This window comes from Bubalus bubalis, chromosome 5 (genome assembly GCF_019923935.1).
Source record: "Bubalus bubalis isolate 160015118507 breed Murrah chromosome 5, NDDB_SH_1, whole genome shotgun sequence".
NCBI lineage: Eukaryota > Metazoa > Chordata > Mammalia > Artiodactyla > Bovidae > Bubalus > Bubalus bubalis.
The window spans coordinates 50881774-50899368 of NC_059161.1; the positions used below are offsets into that span (position 1 = coordinate 50881774).

At 39.9% G+C, this 17595-nt stretch overlaps 1 protein-coding gene across 17 annotated transcripts in view; it reads left to right on the forward strand.

The window, feature by feature from the left end:
- The first annotated feature begins 6047 nt into the window (after nucleotides 1-6047).
- The window catches only part of CDC42BPA (CDC42 binding protein kinase alpha), a 297113-nt gene continuing 285565 nt past the window's right edge, over nucleotides 6048-17595 (forward strand). For 5 of the 17 annotated variants that reach the window (XM_006062431.4, XM_006062427.4, XM_006062433.4 and 2 more), the window contains exon 1: nucleotides 6051-7397. In XM_006062431.4, coding sequence (XP_006062493.2) covers nucleotides 7220-7397 — 178 coding nt within the window. In that variant the 5' untranslated portion in view covers nucleotides 6051-7219. Of the gene's footprint in view, nucleotides 7398-17595 lie in introns of all 17 variants that reach the window. The other 12 variants (XM_044943086.2, XM_006062435.4, XM_044943093.2 and 9 more) reach the window with 8 other exon arrangements.

Here is a 17595-nt window from a genome sequence, read left to right on the forward strand (position 1 = left end):
GTGTAAATAAAAAAGAGAAAAGGTCCAAAGATTGAGCCCTGAGGCACTCTAGTTTTTAGAAATCAGGAATACAGGCTGCTGCTGCTAAGTTGCTTCAGTCGTGTCCGACTCTGTGCGACCCCAGAGATGGCAGCGCAGCAGGCTCCCCCGTCCCTGGGATTCTCCAGGCAAGAACACTGGAGTGGGTTGCCATTTCCTTCTCCAGTGCATGAAAGTGAAAAGTGAAAGTGAAGTCGCTCAGTTGTGTCCAACTCCTAGCGACCCCATGGACTGCAGCCTACAAGGCTCCTCGGTCCATGGGATTTTCCAGGCAAGAGTACTGGAGTGGGGTGCCATTGCCTTCTCCGAGGAATACAGGAGGACCTAGCAAAGAAGACTGAAGGAGGAGAATGTAAGGAGAGCATAGAAGGCACATTAAGAAAAGTATTTCAATTAAGTGGGGTGAGTAGTGCTGTCAAAACAGCTAAAAGTTCAAGTGAAATGTGGACTGAGGATTTACCATTGGCTTTGATAATGTGTAAGTCATGGTAACCCTGGCAGAGAGATTTCCAGAGAAGAATAACCACGTTTTTCAACTTATTTCTCCAGCTGCCAGCCCCTAGGTCCTGTCACCTCCAGCCCCACTTTGGGGCTGAGAAGAACACATTGGCTTAACTGGCTTGGTTTTTGTCATCACACACAGCATGGAGCCTTTTGCCAAATGTTTCCTGCTAATGGAATTTTTAAAAGAATGGCATCTATCTTCTCAGTATTCAAATTTACTAAACTGCTATAATAGGGGGGCAATGTCTGCATTATAACGTTTGACTCTAAACTTATTTTTGAAAATTCCATTTATAGTACAGCTTGTCTATGTGCAGCTTTAAAGAGAAATTCAAATGCAAGGTTTAAAGGTAGGACAAAGCAGACAAGATCCACTGATAAGCAAGAGGGAAATATTAGTCTGTGAACCTACGTAAACATGCCCTAGACATGGAGGGTTGGTTTGGTTGTGATTTTAGCTTTTTGTTTTTGAGAAATTAAAACAAAGCAAAATAAATATGAAAAGGGAGCAGTAAAAACTGCTCCTAGGTTAAAACCACACCACTTTAAAATCCACTTAATTATTATTCAAAGATAAGCATTTGCTTTATTTATTTAATAGTTTAGGTAAAACTGAAACTGCATTAATGATATGCATGTAAATCCTTGACCAGTTTATAGCCAGTCCACTTTCATCACCTGCTCTGCTCTGTATCTTTGCGGACAATGCCTGCAGGCTCTCTAACATAAGCTCTGTTTTAGCTGCAAATGCTGGGAGATTCTAGGTAAGAGGATTCTCCTTCCTCTCTCTCTGTCCTTTTTGTACCTCCTCTATGGTTCCAGCTCCCTCCAGGTTGGTTTTAGCTTCCACCAGTCTTGGGCTAGTAGATGGTGCTGCCACCAAACTGAGGGTCACCTCACTCTCCCGTTTGTCTCCTCAGCTCAGCTCTTCCATCACCTCTGTAACCATTTCTCATAGCTACAGCTCTTCTGGTTTAAATACATGAATGATTTCTCTTTTTCTGGCTGGAGCCTGATCCATCATATGTGTCTCCCTTTTCTGCCCTGATGTCAACTTCTAACATCCAAATATGTGAATTAGCAACTATAGCCCACTGCTTCCTGTTTACAACAAGAATGAGGAGTTGGGTTTATAGAATTCCACAGATCTTTCTGACTCCTCTTGTATAGTGGTTAAAATCATTGACTCAGGCCTGGTTTTGACTCCCAGCTCCTATGTCATTGCTAGCTATGCAGTCATTCACAAGTTATCCAAGGTAGCTCTAAACCTGTTTCCTTATTTACATACAGAAATGATACTTTGTCTACTTCGTATGGTTGTAATGATTGCATTGCATAATATGTTCAAAGTACTCAGGAGAGTGTTGTCATATTGTAAAGTGTTCTCCCCTTGCCCCTCCTTTTTTTTTTTTTTTTTTTTTTTTTAAATAACATCAGCTTTTGCAGCTGGTATTACTCATGTCAGGAGCCAGACCTGAAGAGAGGACAAGCATTTGGTGGCATTTTATTCTCAGAAAGCACTAAACCAAGTCAATCATTTTCAGGGTCAGGATGTGCTAACTGGGCTGAAAGGCAATGTAGTAAAATACTTGTGTGTTACTATACCTGAAGCCCTGCTGTGACACCCAACCTTGCTTTTGGGCTCTGTTCTTCATTATTGAACCTGCAGTTATTCTGGAGTAAGATATAGCAAGGTAAGAGTGGGCTGGTTGTTATAAATGTTAATTGTTGGATCAGTTCTCCCCTTTGTAGGCCAGAATTGGAGGATTCGTTGGACTAGGCTTAATGACCCCATCCTGTCTTATTCTTTTCACTCTCCTATCTCTGTCCTCTCCTGTCCTATTTCTTTTCTGAAAGGTCAGAATACTTCCTAGCATCTTCGTAAAACTTTTCCTGATTATTTCAAATAATTTGTGTTTGCGGTTACATCTAATCTCTAGTCCCCTCAGCAAAATTTCACAAAGCCCTCCTCCAGGTTCTTTATCCAAAGAACACCCTGCCATGTAGCCTGTAGCACTCACGTTTTGTAGGATCACTTCAAGCACTGTGGGACTGCTGGGGCTTTGCCTTGCTTTGGTTTCATTAACAAGCATGTTCACACTTTAACCGGAACATTTAAAATAACACCCACACAATGTTTAGGGTCTAGTTAATGATTAAGTCTCTGAGCTTGAATTATTCAAGCAAAATTGATTGGGTTCACCCTTCTTCCTTCTCTTTATGTGTGTGTGTGTGTGTGTGTGTGTGTTTTAAATGAAATAGTTCTCCTCTTTACTCTCTAAATAATGTGGAAAAGTTTATCAAGCAATCATCAGTACCCTGGACTGTGGGTGGTACCCAAGTGCTAACAGAATAGGTAGAGAGAGGACTGGCAGCATGACTCTTCTGTTAAAAAACATATCTGTATCTCATATACTTCCACTGTTAATTAGCATTTATTGAGACAACATGTTTTAGATTCTCTCTTTTAACCTCTTCTTTAGCATTATTTACAAGTTGGATAAGTGGTTATCTTGGAGCCAGGTCTATGGTATAAAAGCAGAAGAAATTTTCTTTGCTATCCCACCTCATGGTCAATTGAAAGTGTTAAAATGTCTTGGCTTCACTATTAAAAACTGTGTTGTTGAAGAATACGTGTTGACCTGAAAACATGTTAATATTGCCAGTATTTCATGGCAAATGTGTTGTGTTGTCAGTAGTAGCTCAGTCATGTTAGATTCTTTGTGATCTCATGGACTGTAGCCCGCCAGGCTCCTCTGTCCATGGGGATTCTCCAGGCAAGAATACTGGAGTGGGTTGCCATGCCATTCCCTTCTCCAGAGCATCTTCCCAACCCAGGGATCGAACCCAGGTCTCCTGCATTGCAAGCAGATTCTTTACCATCTAAGCCACCAGGAAAGCTGTAAATGGGGAAAAAGTGGCAGATTTTATATTCTTGGGCTCCAAAATCACTGCAGACAGTGACTGCAGCCATGAAATTAAAAGATGCTTGCTCCCTGGAATAAAGGCTATGACAAACCCAGACAGTGTATTAAAAAGCAGAGACATCAACTTGCTGACAAAGATCCATATAGTGGAAGCTGTGGTTTTTCCAGTAGTCATGGATGGATGTGAGAGTTGGACCATGAAGAAGGCTGAGCAATCACGAATTGATGCTTTTGAACTGCGGCGGTGCTTGAGAAGACTCTTGAGAGTCCCTTGGACAGCAAGAACAAACCAGTCAATCCCAAAGGAAATCAACCCAGAATATTCATTGGAAGGACTGATGCTGAAGCTGAAGCTCCGATACTTTGGCCACCTGATGCGAAGAGCTGACTCATTGGAAAAGGCATTGATACTGGCAAAGATTGAGGGCAGGAGGAGAAGGGAGCAACAGAGGATGAGATGGTTGGATGGCCTCACTGACTCAATGGACATGAGTTTGAGCAAGCACTAGCAGACAGTCAAGGACAGGGAAGCCTGGTGTGCTGCACTTCACAGGGATGCAGAGTTGCATACGATTTAGTGACTCAACAAGTGAAAACAGGAAGCTATAAAACTTTCTTTTTTTTAATGCATCATTTTATTAAAATACATAGGAAAAAGACTTCAATAGTAAACACCAAAATATTATTTGTGTATTAACCTTTTCTTTTTGTTTTTCTATTACTTTTATAATTAATCAATACACACACACACACACACAAAGTTGTAATGGCTATAATGACCCATCTTTTGTCTGAACCTATGTATCACTCATGCATCAAGAGCACATTGGAAATGTTTTGTCCTTATTGAAGTCAGGCAAGTGTAGAATTAACAAAAGATTCACAATATCTTGTGAATGACGGCATCTTGAATCCTTAATCTTAGCCTTCATTTCTAGACCTTCCTTAGCTTCCATATTGCTGCTAAGTCACTTCAGTCGTGTCCGACTCTGTGCGACCCCATAGACTGCAGCCCACCAGGCCCCGCCCCGCCCCGTCCCTGGGATTCTCCAGGCAATAACACTGGAGTGGGTTGTCATTTCCTTCTCCAATGCATAAAAGTGAAAAGTGAAAGGTGGATGGAGGAGCCTGGTAGGCTGCAGTCCATGGGCTCTTGGCGACCCCATGGACTGCAGCCTACCAGGCTCCTCCATCCATGGGATTTTCCAGGCAAGAGTACTGGAGTGGGGTGCCATCGCCTTCTCTTCTCTTCTTCCATATTAGTAAGATGTAAAAAACACAATTGTGCGTATTAACATAGAAAATATAACTGCCTCAGGGGTGCAAGGAAAGAATATAAAATAACTGTATTTTGGAGAAAGTTTTTATAAAGGAGATGGCATTTTGAAAGGGAAAGACAGAAATGCAGTGACCCAGTTTAGTGACACATTTAAATGTGGGCTCTTCCATGAGAAATTTGTAGAGCGCTCTCCTAAACAGGGTAAAAAAAAAAAAAACATCCCTGAAAGGCCCTAAATGCATCAGAGGCCTTACCTATTCAATGACTCGTCTTTGCTTGCCAGGTCTCTGCATTGTGCCACTGGGCTACGTGTGTGTGCGCGCGCACGCGAGCGCGCTCTGGGGATGGAGGTTTGAGGATAGTGAACTGTCTTGACTCCCCTTCATTGGCTGAATCCCGTGTAGGTGGTAACCTTGGCTGGCGATAAACAGGCAGCAGCTAGAATAGTTCCGGAGAAGAAAACACTGTGTTCTCCGTAGGGAAACTTTTGGGAATAGACATGGGGAATTCTGTTTTTCTCGCACTCAGGGCTTTGCAGGTAGCGCGTACAAGTGTGTCATTGTATTCGTCCTGGGAAGTGAGACAAGAAGTGGTGTAATTAGACACCCAAGGAATTATTACTTTGGAGTGCGTGAGAACTGAATTTGGGGTGGGGGGGACGGGTGGTGGTGAGCAGGTAAGAGGCGTTGAGAAGGGCACTGTTTTTAGAGATCTGTCGGAAGCCTAAAGCCGTCTGCTTCTGGGCCTCCTTAGCAAACGTGCCAGTCAGGTGGTGCCTCCGAGGCCCAGGAGGAGGACCCGCTCAGCGATCCGTACGAGAAGCCTCGAGGACCGGGAACACAGCGGCGAGGCGGTGGCGCAGTTCCCAGCCCGCGCCCGGGTCCTCCCACCTCCAGACCGGCCGCCGCAGCTGCGGCCTCCCTCAGTCCTCCCGTATCCCTGCATTCCACGTTGCGGCAGCGGCAGCCTCGCCGGCCGATGCGTCCCCACCCGCCCCTCGGGGTGGCGCAGCCGCCGCGCCCCCGGCCCCCGCCCGCGCCCCCCCCACCCAGGGCCCTGGCTCGGCTCTGCGCTGCCTCTGGACCGGACCCCGCCGGGCCGGCTGGGCTCGGGCGGGGGCGGGGCGGGGGCGGGGAGGGGAGAGAGGGCGGGCGCGCGCGTGTCGGGGGGCGGGGGCCGGGGCCGCCATATTGGATGTGGACTCGTCGGCCAGCCTCCGCCTGCGTGCGGTGGGCCCTGGAGCTGCCTCGCGGAGCCCAGGGCGCGAGCGCGAGAGAACGGGGAAGGCGGGGGAGGGGTGGAGGGAAAGGAAGGGAGTGGCTGCGAGCCGGGCTGCGGCAGCCTCTGGTCTCCTTACCAGCGGCATCAACCCCTCCTCCTGCGCCTCGGCCGCTTCCCTCCTCGCCGGGGAAAGATGCCCGTAAGCCAGGGGTGTGAAGAAGGGGGAGATCTAGCTGCCGGAGCCGCCCGCGCCCTCGCCGCCGCAGTTGCCGCCGTCCGTGTCCTTTGAATCCAGAAAAGCACCCCCTCGCCAGGGCATCGGGAGCGTCGGCGGGCGGGCGGCCGCGGTGCGGCTGTGGGGGAGACCCGGTTCTCTGCCGGGCGCGGCCCAGGCCGGCGGCCCAGCGACCACCGACATGGAGCGGGCTCGGGCCGCCAAGTAGCCGCCGCTCCCGGAGTCGGGGGCGAGTGCCGCCCGCAGTCAGTCAGGCCCCTAGGAGAAGCGGGGAGAAAAATGAAGAGTTTTCATCGGAATCGGTTGGAAATAGGACTAACTGCAAAGCCTTAAAAAGACGGACTTCGGAAGGAGAAAGGAAAAGCCTCCTCCAGGGAAGACTTGGCGTGCTCCGAGCCGAGGGGCTGCTTCAGGGACCTCGCCCCCTCCCTTTCCCGCTGGAGAAATTGCCTCTGATGCGTTATCCAAGTGGTGGCTGGGAGGATTTGCAGCAGAATTTTTGGTTTTCCCTCCCCCTTATATACATTCTGGCTTTTTCCTCCCCTTTCGATTTTCCTTCTGCCTGGAAGTGAATTGCTGATGCAGATCGGGACTTAATTCATAAATGATGCAGCCGGATTCGTTTCAGGATTCTGTTGCACGAGTTGAATTTTGAATGAAGGAGAAGAGCTTTTTTTTTTTCCCTAAAGAAGTGTTGACTGGTTCGCTGTACTTTTTAATTATTTTATTTAAATATACGATTTAATTGTATTATTCTTTTAAGAATGTATTAAATATATATTTTATGGTAACTTTTCCTCAAAGGTATATGTATATGTGCGGAATTGAAGACGCTTCAGTTAAGTGAGGTTACTGGCGTGTTGGATGTTGAATTCAGCACCGGCATTGCATGACAGTTATTTGAATAACAAGTGGTTTATTTTTAAACCACACATTTTAACATTTAGGTTTCAGTAATCATATTCAAAATCGTTTTAGTAATTGAAAGGAAAACCAGCGGAGATTGAAGCAAACATGTCTGGAGAAGTGCGTTTGAGGCAGTTGGAGCAGTTTATTTTGGACGGGCCCGCTCAGACCAATGGGCAGTGCTTCAGTGTGGAAACGTTACTGGATATCCTCATCTGCCTTTACGATGAATGCAATAATTCTCCATTGAGAAGAGAGAAGAACATTCTTGAATACCTAGAATGGGGTAAGTTTGTATTTAAAATAAAAACTCTTTAGCTGGCCATTGTGATTTGTTACAGAGAGCTACCGTGATAAACTCTCTACTCTTTAACAAGTATATAAACATATAATATCTGTTGTGTATGTATTATGTATTTAAATATGTATGTTTACACACAATAAAAGAGTAGACACCAATTCAAGGTTTTTTTTTTTCAGTAGTTTTCGGTAAATGTTTTCCCAAGAGTGAAAGCATGGTACTCAGTTGTTGCCTTGATTTAATGTGAAGCTTGAGGGGAAGAACTTAGGTTTTTTCGGTCAGACAAATTTTGAATAATTCTATGATGGGCGGAAATGGATTATTGCTCACTTTGCCTAAAGCGTGGTGGTCTAACAGGCATTCAAGGGAAAGGTATTTATTAGTGGAAACATTCCTTCCTAGGCTTTGGAAGTCACTCTGGAAATGGGAGGAGGTTTTAAAATATCTTAGATAAACAGGAACTTGAAGGTGGTCATCACTGGGTTTTATTACATCTCTATATAGTACAAGGCAAGGAAATTACTAAACATGGACTTGCCAAAAATTGTCATGTTTGTAAGATGACATAAATAGTTTAAAATTTTTGTGATAATATTTGCTAGAGAATGTTTGCGAGCAACTCCTGCCTGCCTGAGAGTTAGATTCACTCCAAATTTAATTCAGACCTAAACTGGTTCATTTTTTTATCTTCATTCTCCGAAATCTAGATGTGATTTAGAAGACATAGATATTGGAGTAGATCAATGATGAGAGCAAATTCTCCATGAGACCTTTAGCTTGAAGTCTTGGTTTAAGTTCTGCTTCCAGTGTTACCTGTGAGCAAGTTCCAGCATCCACCAGTTCACTGTGAGGAGAGTATACATCATCACACATCATACTGTTAATATAGTACATACCAGTGCATCTGTATTGGTACACTGACTTTTGAAGGATATTAGCCAAAGAAGTTATTTTGTATCTATGGAATAAGGATACTTGAGTTTGTTGGAAAGTTTTTATAGTAAAATGTCTTTGTTCCCAAGTAAAGCTTTATTTTTTTTTGAACCAAAAGTCAGTTGGTGATTATTCCCTTTTTTGGACTTGAAATTTATTAAAAATTCATTTGCCAGGTAAATCACTTATTCAGGATTGCATGCACATAATAACTTTAATCCAATATGTCAATATCAGGAACTTTCTAGTAACTTGATGTCATAGGGTTAAATATATATATGTGTGTGTGTATAAGACATGAATTGAATGATTTTGAGAAACAGATTAGTAAACTCATACTGGAAATGTAAGAATTTTAAATCATCTTTCAAGAGCTCACTGTGTTAAAAATGAGACAGTTTTGACTTTGATACTGGATTAGTGAGTATATGTCCTTTAATTTTATATGTAGAGCAAAATATTTTATAAAGCCTGTGTAGTTTTATACTTCATGTTTCATAAATTTAGAAATTTTTTAGTTCTTTTTAAAATTTAATGAAAAGATTCTGATACTTTGAGTTTCAGTTCTTAAATTATGGTTCCATAGGAATACTCTAGTCTATGATTATGGTTGTCATTTAATATCTATTCTTTCTCATCTGTAAAATAATGGGAGGACTCTTTGTATGTACCAGTTGTAAATGTAAAAATTATGATAAGAGAGAAAACTATCCTCAACTGCCTTTTGGTTGTTAGGAATTTAAATTTATGTTATGAGATATTTTGTTGTATTATCAGAAAAATTTATATACATTTTCCACTAAATATGATTCCCTGGATCTTGTTTCTTTTATCTATATTAAAAAAACTTGTTTGTATATATTTAATTTAAACCACATAAGCCAAAAGTCAAAGAAGTGTTTGGCCAAATACATTTTATTTTTATAATATAGTAGATTTCTAAATAATTTTAAAACAGGAACTTTTCACAATTTTAAAATAAACTGAGTTTTAGTATTATCCTTCATATTTTGCCTTTTAGAAGTCTGGTGTGATGTAACAAAAATAATATATACAGTCTCTTAAGTACACTCCTGTTGTAATAGGAAACAAGGGACTAGAATTTTTAGAATTTATTTTGTAGGCTTTAGAACTTTTGTTGTTGTTATTTAGTAGCTAAGTTGTGTCCAACTCTTTTGGGATCCCATGCGCTGTAACCCACCAGGCTCCTCTGTCCATGGGATTTCCCAGGCAAGAGTACTGGAGTGAGTTGCCATTCCCTTCTCCTGGGAATCTTCTTGACCCAGGGATCGAACTTGTGTCTCTTGCTTAGCAGGCAGATTCTTTACCCCTGAGCCACCTGGGAAGCCAGGCTTTGCGACTAGGCAGTGATTAAGTCTCAGCCATTTTTAAGTTGGTGTTTGAGGTCTTGAAAGTGGAAGGTACCAAATCATAGAAGTCTGGGTAAGGAGGAAGAAAAGAATGGAAAAAGCTGTCAAGAAGTACATCATGAGTAGTAGTATTTACTATTTTTAAGTTATTTGAGAAATTGGGTTATTTAACAATTTAAGTCTCCTCATTTAATTATTGAAATAGATCCGTTGTTCTTCGAGTATGATTTGATTACGCATTTTGGGAAATGTGTTATTTTATTCTCACTACCTAACATTATATAAAAAGCAGTTAGATTAAGGAAGTTTCCAGATAGTGAATTGGCCTCAGTTTAATTTTTTAACATTATTTATTTGGTCTGTGATGGAGATTGAAAGAATTTGTTTATTGGGGTTAAATTTGATAATTTAGATTTGCCTTAAATTATACAGTTTTTAGTTTGAGTTTTAAAAGACCTAATATTTGCAACAGGAGAGCAGTAGTAAATACTCTGTTAATACATGCTGTATATTTGTGTTTGGCTGTCTGTATTAATGAAAGTGCCATCTAGATAATATCTTTATTTTTTAAAAACTTTTTAATTTGTATTGGGGTGTAGCAGATTAACAGTGTTGTGATAGTTTCAGATTAACAATGGTTTCAGGTTAACAGCAAAGGAACTGAACCATATGTGTACTTACATCCATTCTCCCCCAAAACTCTCCTCCCTTCATATGCCTTATTTTTAAAAATGGAGTCAGCAAAATTCTATTTGACTTGCTTCATTTCCATCCATTTCACTTTATTCCTAGTTATGACCCATTTCACGTTTATATTGATACTGTTCATGTTTTGTTCATTACAGCATCATGACAGTGAGAAAACTGACAGTTCAAAGACAGATTTTGTCTTTGGATAGCACTCCTTGCGTTTGCTGCTGATGGCCTCAGGGAGGGAGTAAGTAGAGCTCTAGAGAGGAAGAGGGGACTAAGCCATTGAGCAATAGAGCAAGAGGATAAGAGTGCTTTTATACCTTAACGCATAGATCACTGTCAAATATATATTTTCCAGTTATATACAGTAAGATTTGAAAGATTCTCTTTTGTCCTTATTTTTTGTCAAAATGATTATGGTTTATATGTTTTGTTTATAAAATAATAGTTTTGATGTCAGTAGTGTAACTCCACACTAGAGTTGTAAAAATAGCTTTTACATTATAAGCTAATTTGCTGATAGTGACTAAATGAATATGTTATTCATTAAATTGGCTATCTTCTACTTTGAAATGGAAAGTTAAAATTTTAGGAAATTCTGAATCAAGTTGCTTAAAAAATAGGGTAAAGATAATATTACTCAAATAAAAAAAAAGCCAGACTGTATGTGACTAACTGTATTTTGATGCTTTCTGAATGTTGGAGTTTACAATATTTCATATAAATTATCCTTTAACAACAGTAATTTTATAGTTTATTCAGTGTATGCACACACACAAAATAGCCTGAATGGTTAATAAACTTGCTACTAGAGTACATCAGTAGGTACTGTGGTTTAAACTTTTCATTTTATTAGAGTAGTTTTAAAGCTTATTCACATTTTTTGATATGTAGGTCTGTTAAGGGAAGTGATGATGGCCTAATTACAGAAATCTGACTCTTTTCTTTGTTTTTCACTTATACTGTTCTTCATTGTTAGCTTTTCCTAAGTTTATTAATCATACCAAATTATCAAAAAGTTCATTTAATACACATAATTAGGTTTATTTAAGTCCTCAATTCGGAGAAGGCAATGGCACCCCACTCCAGTACTCTTGGCCTGGAAAATCCCATGGACGGAGGAGCCTGGTGGGCTGCAGTCCATGGGGTTGCTAAGAGTTGGACAGGACTGAGCGACTTCACTTTCACTTTTCACTTTCATGCATTGGAGAAGGAAATGGCAACCCACTCCAGTGTTCTTGCCTGGAGAATCCCAGGGACGGGGGAGCCTGGTGGGCCGCCATCTATGGGGTCGCACAGAGTCAGACAGGACTGAAGCGACTTAGCAGCAGCAGCAGCAAGTCCTCAATTAGGATCATCATAAATGTCACCATAAATATAGGTTGGGTAGTTTCCTTTATACTAGTCACCTAATAATCTAGTCTCTTCTAAGAGTGATAATAAGTACAATTATTTGCTCTCACACAGTGCTGGCACATGATAGAAGCATGTTCATAAGTGGTGGCTATTATATTTCCACTTCTCTTCTATTTCTTTCTTTTCAAAAGGATATATTGCTCCATGAGTGAGAACAGGGATGTCAAGAATAACAATAACAATGTTAGGAACTTATTTCATATGAAAGTGTAGGGTATACCTAAACATAATGGTGTAAACACAAATAGCATAATATGTTGGAAATTTTATGAAATAATTTTGGAAATTTTATGAAATAATTCCTGGGACTTGACTAATATTAGATAGTAAGCCCAGGCTATTTTAAAGTAAAAGAACTGAGCTTGTTGCAAATTAATAGTTTATTGTACTCCTCTTCTATGGTAGTAAAAAAATTCTCCCAAAACCTTTTCTCTTCATGTTCACTTATTGCCAGTATATTGTATATATTGCTGACTTCATCCTATTGGTTTTGATAGGGTTTAAAATCAGTTTACTAAGTCCAGCTAGCATTTAAAAAATTAAATATACTAGAATAGAAAATACCAAGTAGCCATGTGTTGAAAGAATAACTATTGTTATACAGAATTCCTGTGTTTTCTTGTATATTTTACTGAAGATTGGAATGAGCAGAGTTAGAATTCTAGGGTAGATGATACTAAAGCATGTTGGCTGTTTAACAGTGAAAAGACTATGGACATGGTTACCCTTTTCAAAAAGCACACGTGTTTAAATTAGGGACAGACTGAAGAATTTACAGAAAAGGAACTTAGATAGGGATAAGATACTTGGAAGGAGGGAGGGAGAATAGGAGAGAGGAAAAATGAGATAATGAGCGTGAATATACTGTTTTCCTGGGTTGCTACTTCAGGCTGATTTGTGAATAACTGGGTACTTTTAATTTAGAAATTAATGGGCAGGTGAATTCACTCATTTGTTTTGTCTTCGATGGTTCATTTCCTTTCTTTTCACGTTTTTCCTTCTCTGACTTTGGGCTCCTGGATGTTGACTTCCATTGACTGTAAAGTTGTATAACTTGTCCAACATGAGGGATATGACCTACAGATATTGGCTGTAGTTTTTGTTTATGCCTTCCCATTACTCCAGATGCATGTTACAGTAGATACAGGTGAGCAGGGTTTGCTGGTTCCCTTGTTACTCATGGTCTCATCCCTTGTTACTCACAAAACTTCCAGTGCGGTTGCCTTCAAGTTTCAGTAGCTAATACGAAGAATTGCTCAGCAGATTTTTCTGTATCTTGAGTCAAGAACTTCTTTCCATAAAGGTTTTTTTTTTGTTTTTTTTTAACCCGCACTATAAATACAGGTCATCCCAGACATATGAATGACTGTCTTTTGTTATCACTGCATATAAAACTCCTTTCCAGATCCAGGGGATTTCCTTTTTCCCCCTTTGATACTGACCAGAGTAACAGAATTGCTTTTCTCTGCTAGTTGCTCCATACTTCCCCTCTGCATTGTCCACTTCTTCTAATTAATAGCTATTAGCCTCTATTGGCCAGTACCCCTCCTCCCATTCTAGTGCTTCTTTATCTGCTGCTGTAGCAAAGTAGCACTTTGGCTTTCATGGTTAACAGGAGGCTCAAAGACCTGGCTCTCCACATCCCAATCTCACTATTTGCCCATTAATTCTTCCTCACATGAACTGTTCTGTTGGGAGTTAGGGTTTCTTTACTCTAGCCCCCTCCCTAGTTTTTAAGTGAGTTCTGGAAATCTGGGATATTAATAGGTGCTTTTGGAGGGGAGAAGGTTTATGTGGCTAAATAAATATGGGAAAGTATTTTGAACAAAATTAAACATTAGAAATATTGTGGGTTATCCTGAAATTTTTTATGTTTTGGGGAAGATGGATGAAAGCCAGTATTCCATGGAACACCCTTTGGGAAATGCCCTTTCAGTATGAAGTCATGGTGTCCCTTGTGTCAGGGATAGAAAGAGTTAATTTTGAGGGGAAATTTGGAACGTGGTATGGTTTGGAGAGAAAATCCAAATCTGAATAAGTAAGATTTTAACTTAGTGGTTGTGAACTTTTGTCTCCTGTGTGACAGTCACAAGAACTGAAAGATAAGCTTAATCATGGTGGAGTAGGACATGAGTGAGGCTGGTGAACATTTGCGTCCAGGACAAGCACCCTGTAAAGTAGAATGAAATTAACTAGAATAATGAATCAGTGCTGTTAGCATCTAAAGTCCTAGGAATTACTGATAGGTCTCTATTTATGACCTTTTCTTGCTCTCATATCAACTTGCTATTCGACTATAGGCGTTCACAACAAATTCAGAAGTTCTCACCGTATCTTTTTGCAGCTTTAGTTATTTTCATTACTTTGTGATATTTCAGAGGAAAAGATCATGGACATGCAATTTCAGGATTCATTATAGTTTTAAGTACTGTTTTTTCTAAGGTTATAATGTTTTTGCTAAGCTGTTGGTTTCAGACTTTAGGATTAGTGTGGGAACTTTTCTGTTATTTGCATCTGTGAAACTATGGGTTTCAAGTGCCAGCACCTATTTATGTGTAGTGCAAAGAAGCCAGAATATACAGTACTTTTATTAAAGAGGAAGCCATATATAATTGGTGCTATTTCAGCACTGTGAGCCAGTAGAACTCTGTGATTACTGTAGACTTGTATTCTGAGTATAGAGTGGTAGATAATAATACTGGAGAGTAATTTGACTTGATTTTAGAGATAAATAACTTATAGGATCAATTAGTCTTTTTTCCCACTCACTTCTGACATACATTAATTTTTCTCTCTAATTCTTCCTCATCAACACTATTCCTCTCAACCCTGATCTAATTAAGTTTGAAAATACCTACCTATGTGGTTGAAAACAATCTTTTAAGAATACATGAGTTCAGTCATGCAGTCATTTGTTAAATTTCGATTTTTATTTCAAATTGCTTACACATCACTGTAGACTTAATATACAAAAAAACACACATCTATTCAGTTTGTTCTATTCATAGTGATAAAAGGCTAATTAAATTTAATACTTAGAGTTTCCATGGTGAAGATCTACAGTGGAATACCTCACCCTGAAATATTTCTGTTCTAAACCTATATGCTAAACAATAGCAGGGACTTTGGTTTCAGACTGACTCCCTTGGTTATGGGCTGGTTGATTTAAGCAAGTTACTTAACTTCTCTAAGTCTGTTTTATCATCAGTGGAAAATTGAGATAATAATAATAGCTTATTCTTCCAAAAGGTTGAAGGTTGGTTTAGAATTTTCTTTTTCTGGTGATTTATAGTTAAATTTTGTTGTCTTTTTTCTCATTCTGGTTTTGAAGTTTCTTTTGGGCCTTATGATAAAGGAAGATAAAATGCTAGTTTTGAAAGTTTGGTTGGCATGTATAGTTATACAGGGATGTAAATTATTTTACTGTTGACAAACATAACTTACTGATAATGTTTTATTGAATTATATTGGCATCAGAGGTGTCTTTCCTTCTGATGTCTGACTATGCAGACAGCATCTTATTCCTTCTCTTAGGATATTTTGCATTGTCACATTATGTGGTTTTTAACATAACTGTTTTTCAGTAAATATTGAGCTCATCTGTACTTTCATCACCAACAGCAAATATTATGAAATGGGTAGTTATGAATTATTTTTATATTTATAAAGCTCCAACCTGCAAATCAGTGGTAGAGTTCTAGACCTCAACTCAGAAGATGAAAATAATCCTGAAAAATTATTGGTATTCATTCACTTAGGATGTTTTGTGGACTAAAGATTATGTAGCACCCATAAATTCGTGTTGTGGACTGATAGTAAGCACTAAGAAAATACACTATACCCTAGTGTTTCCTAAACTGTATTTCATATATAAAGTGTTGAATCTTCTACTAATCAAATCTTTTACTTGCTTATTTTTAAGCTATTAGTATTCCATGGATTTCTTTCCTCACTGATGTATCCTGTTTTATTTCAAAAGAGATTTCTTACAAGTAGTGGTTTATCATCCCCTCCCTTAGCAGTTGACAGTCTATAAGTATTTAATCAGGGTAAGGTAAGGAGAAGAGGATGTTACTGTTTAGAGGAATAAGATAAAATGCAAATAATCTCTAGTTTTTGAAGATAAAACTTTCTTACATTGTGTGTTTAACCTTATTTGTACAACATTCAGCATAGTCCGGTGATGATGAGTTGAACACACGAATTAGTTGCATTTTCTTCTGCAACCCCATTAAAACTACAGTAAAGGAATTTTTAAAAAGTCATGAATCTTCAAGGATGACAAAAACGGGAGGATACTGTGAAATATTGGAAGCTGAAAAAGCAGGTAGATGAGTGATAACTGCTGACTTAGCACATCTGAGAATGTCGTCTTAAGTCATTAATTGTGTAAAGCAGGGCCTATCCCTGTTACTTGGCAGAATCCTCAAAAGTCTTAGATGTTGGTATTGTCAGGAACCTGTGAAAGTTGAGGTAGGGGTGGAGCTAAAATGTGGACGATCCATTGAAAGTGTTGTGTAAATAGTAGGAGCTCTAGTGCCCCTCTCCTTCTCCATGCCACCTGGCTCCTGTCTTTCCTCCTCAAGGATTGGATGTTCATTTTCAGTAAAACAGAGGTTCTCTGTGTTGAGTGATGTTAGGCATAGTTTAGCATTGGCATTTCATCCTGAAAACAGGAGAGTAAATACATGTTTATTTACTTTTGCTTGACTCCCAGAATGTGGACAACTAGGCCTTTATTACAAAGGCAGGAGGTTAGAGAAGTATCTCTGGAGCATCTGACCAGCTCCAAAATCAAGGATTATGATATAGATATATCAGGGATTCCTCAGCAAAGGGCTTAGGCAATCACACCTCAGTGCAGTTCATTATCAGTGGGCTTCACCCAGGGCTTCAGAGCTTTGATTAGCTCTTTCATTTTTCTCAAACCTAATAGAAAACCAGGGATTGTCAGATATCTGAAGAAAGCCTGTAAGGAAATAAATATAACTGCAAAGAACAGAAAAACGGGGAAAAAACACCTTAAGTGAAACAGCGTCTGCAGAAAAAGCATAATTTCAAAAAAGCTATCAATATTCTCAGAGATAAGAGAAGGACCATGAAGTAAGTCATGAGTCAGGATGTCCTAAAAAGGAATAAAAGTGAATAAAAAAATCCTTTGAAATTAAACGTGATAGCTAAAATTAAAACCTCAGTTCAAGACCTGGAAGGTAAAACAGAAGGAGTTTCTTGGAAAATAGAGCAAAAATCACAAAGGGGTAGAAGAGAGGAGATAGAAGTGAAGAACACTGGAGGACCAGTTTAAGAGGTCTGAATAATAGAAATTCCAATTGGGAGGACAGAGGGGAGGAACCTCTAGGAAAATATTCTAGAATTGAAGGACATGAGTTTCTAGACAGAGAGGCCCCACCAAGTACAGCACAAGGGGTGGAAATAGATTCATACCAAGATTTACAGCCAGTTCACTGTGGAATTTCCAGATCTCTGGGGACAAAGAATAGACTCAAAAAGTTTCCGAAAAGAACTAATCAATACAAAGGATCAGGAATCAGAAAGGCTCTGGAATTCTCAGCAGCAACACTGGAAGCTAGAAGATAGTATTCTGAAGGAAAAAGATTTCCAAACTGGAATTCTGTAGCCATCCGTATTCTCAATTAGGTGTGAAGGCGGGATGAGGACATGTTAAGAGCTGCAAGTCTTCAAAAAATGTTTGGCCTGCAACCCGTGGACTCCCAGTAAGGTAACCCACCATCCAGGTTTACCTGGGACCA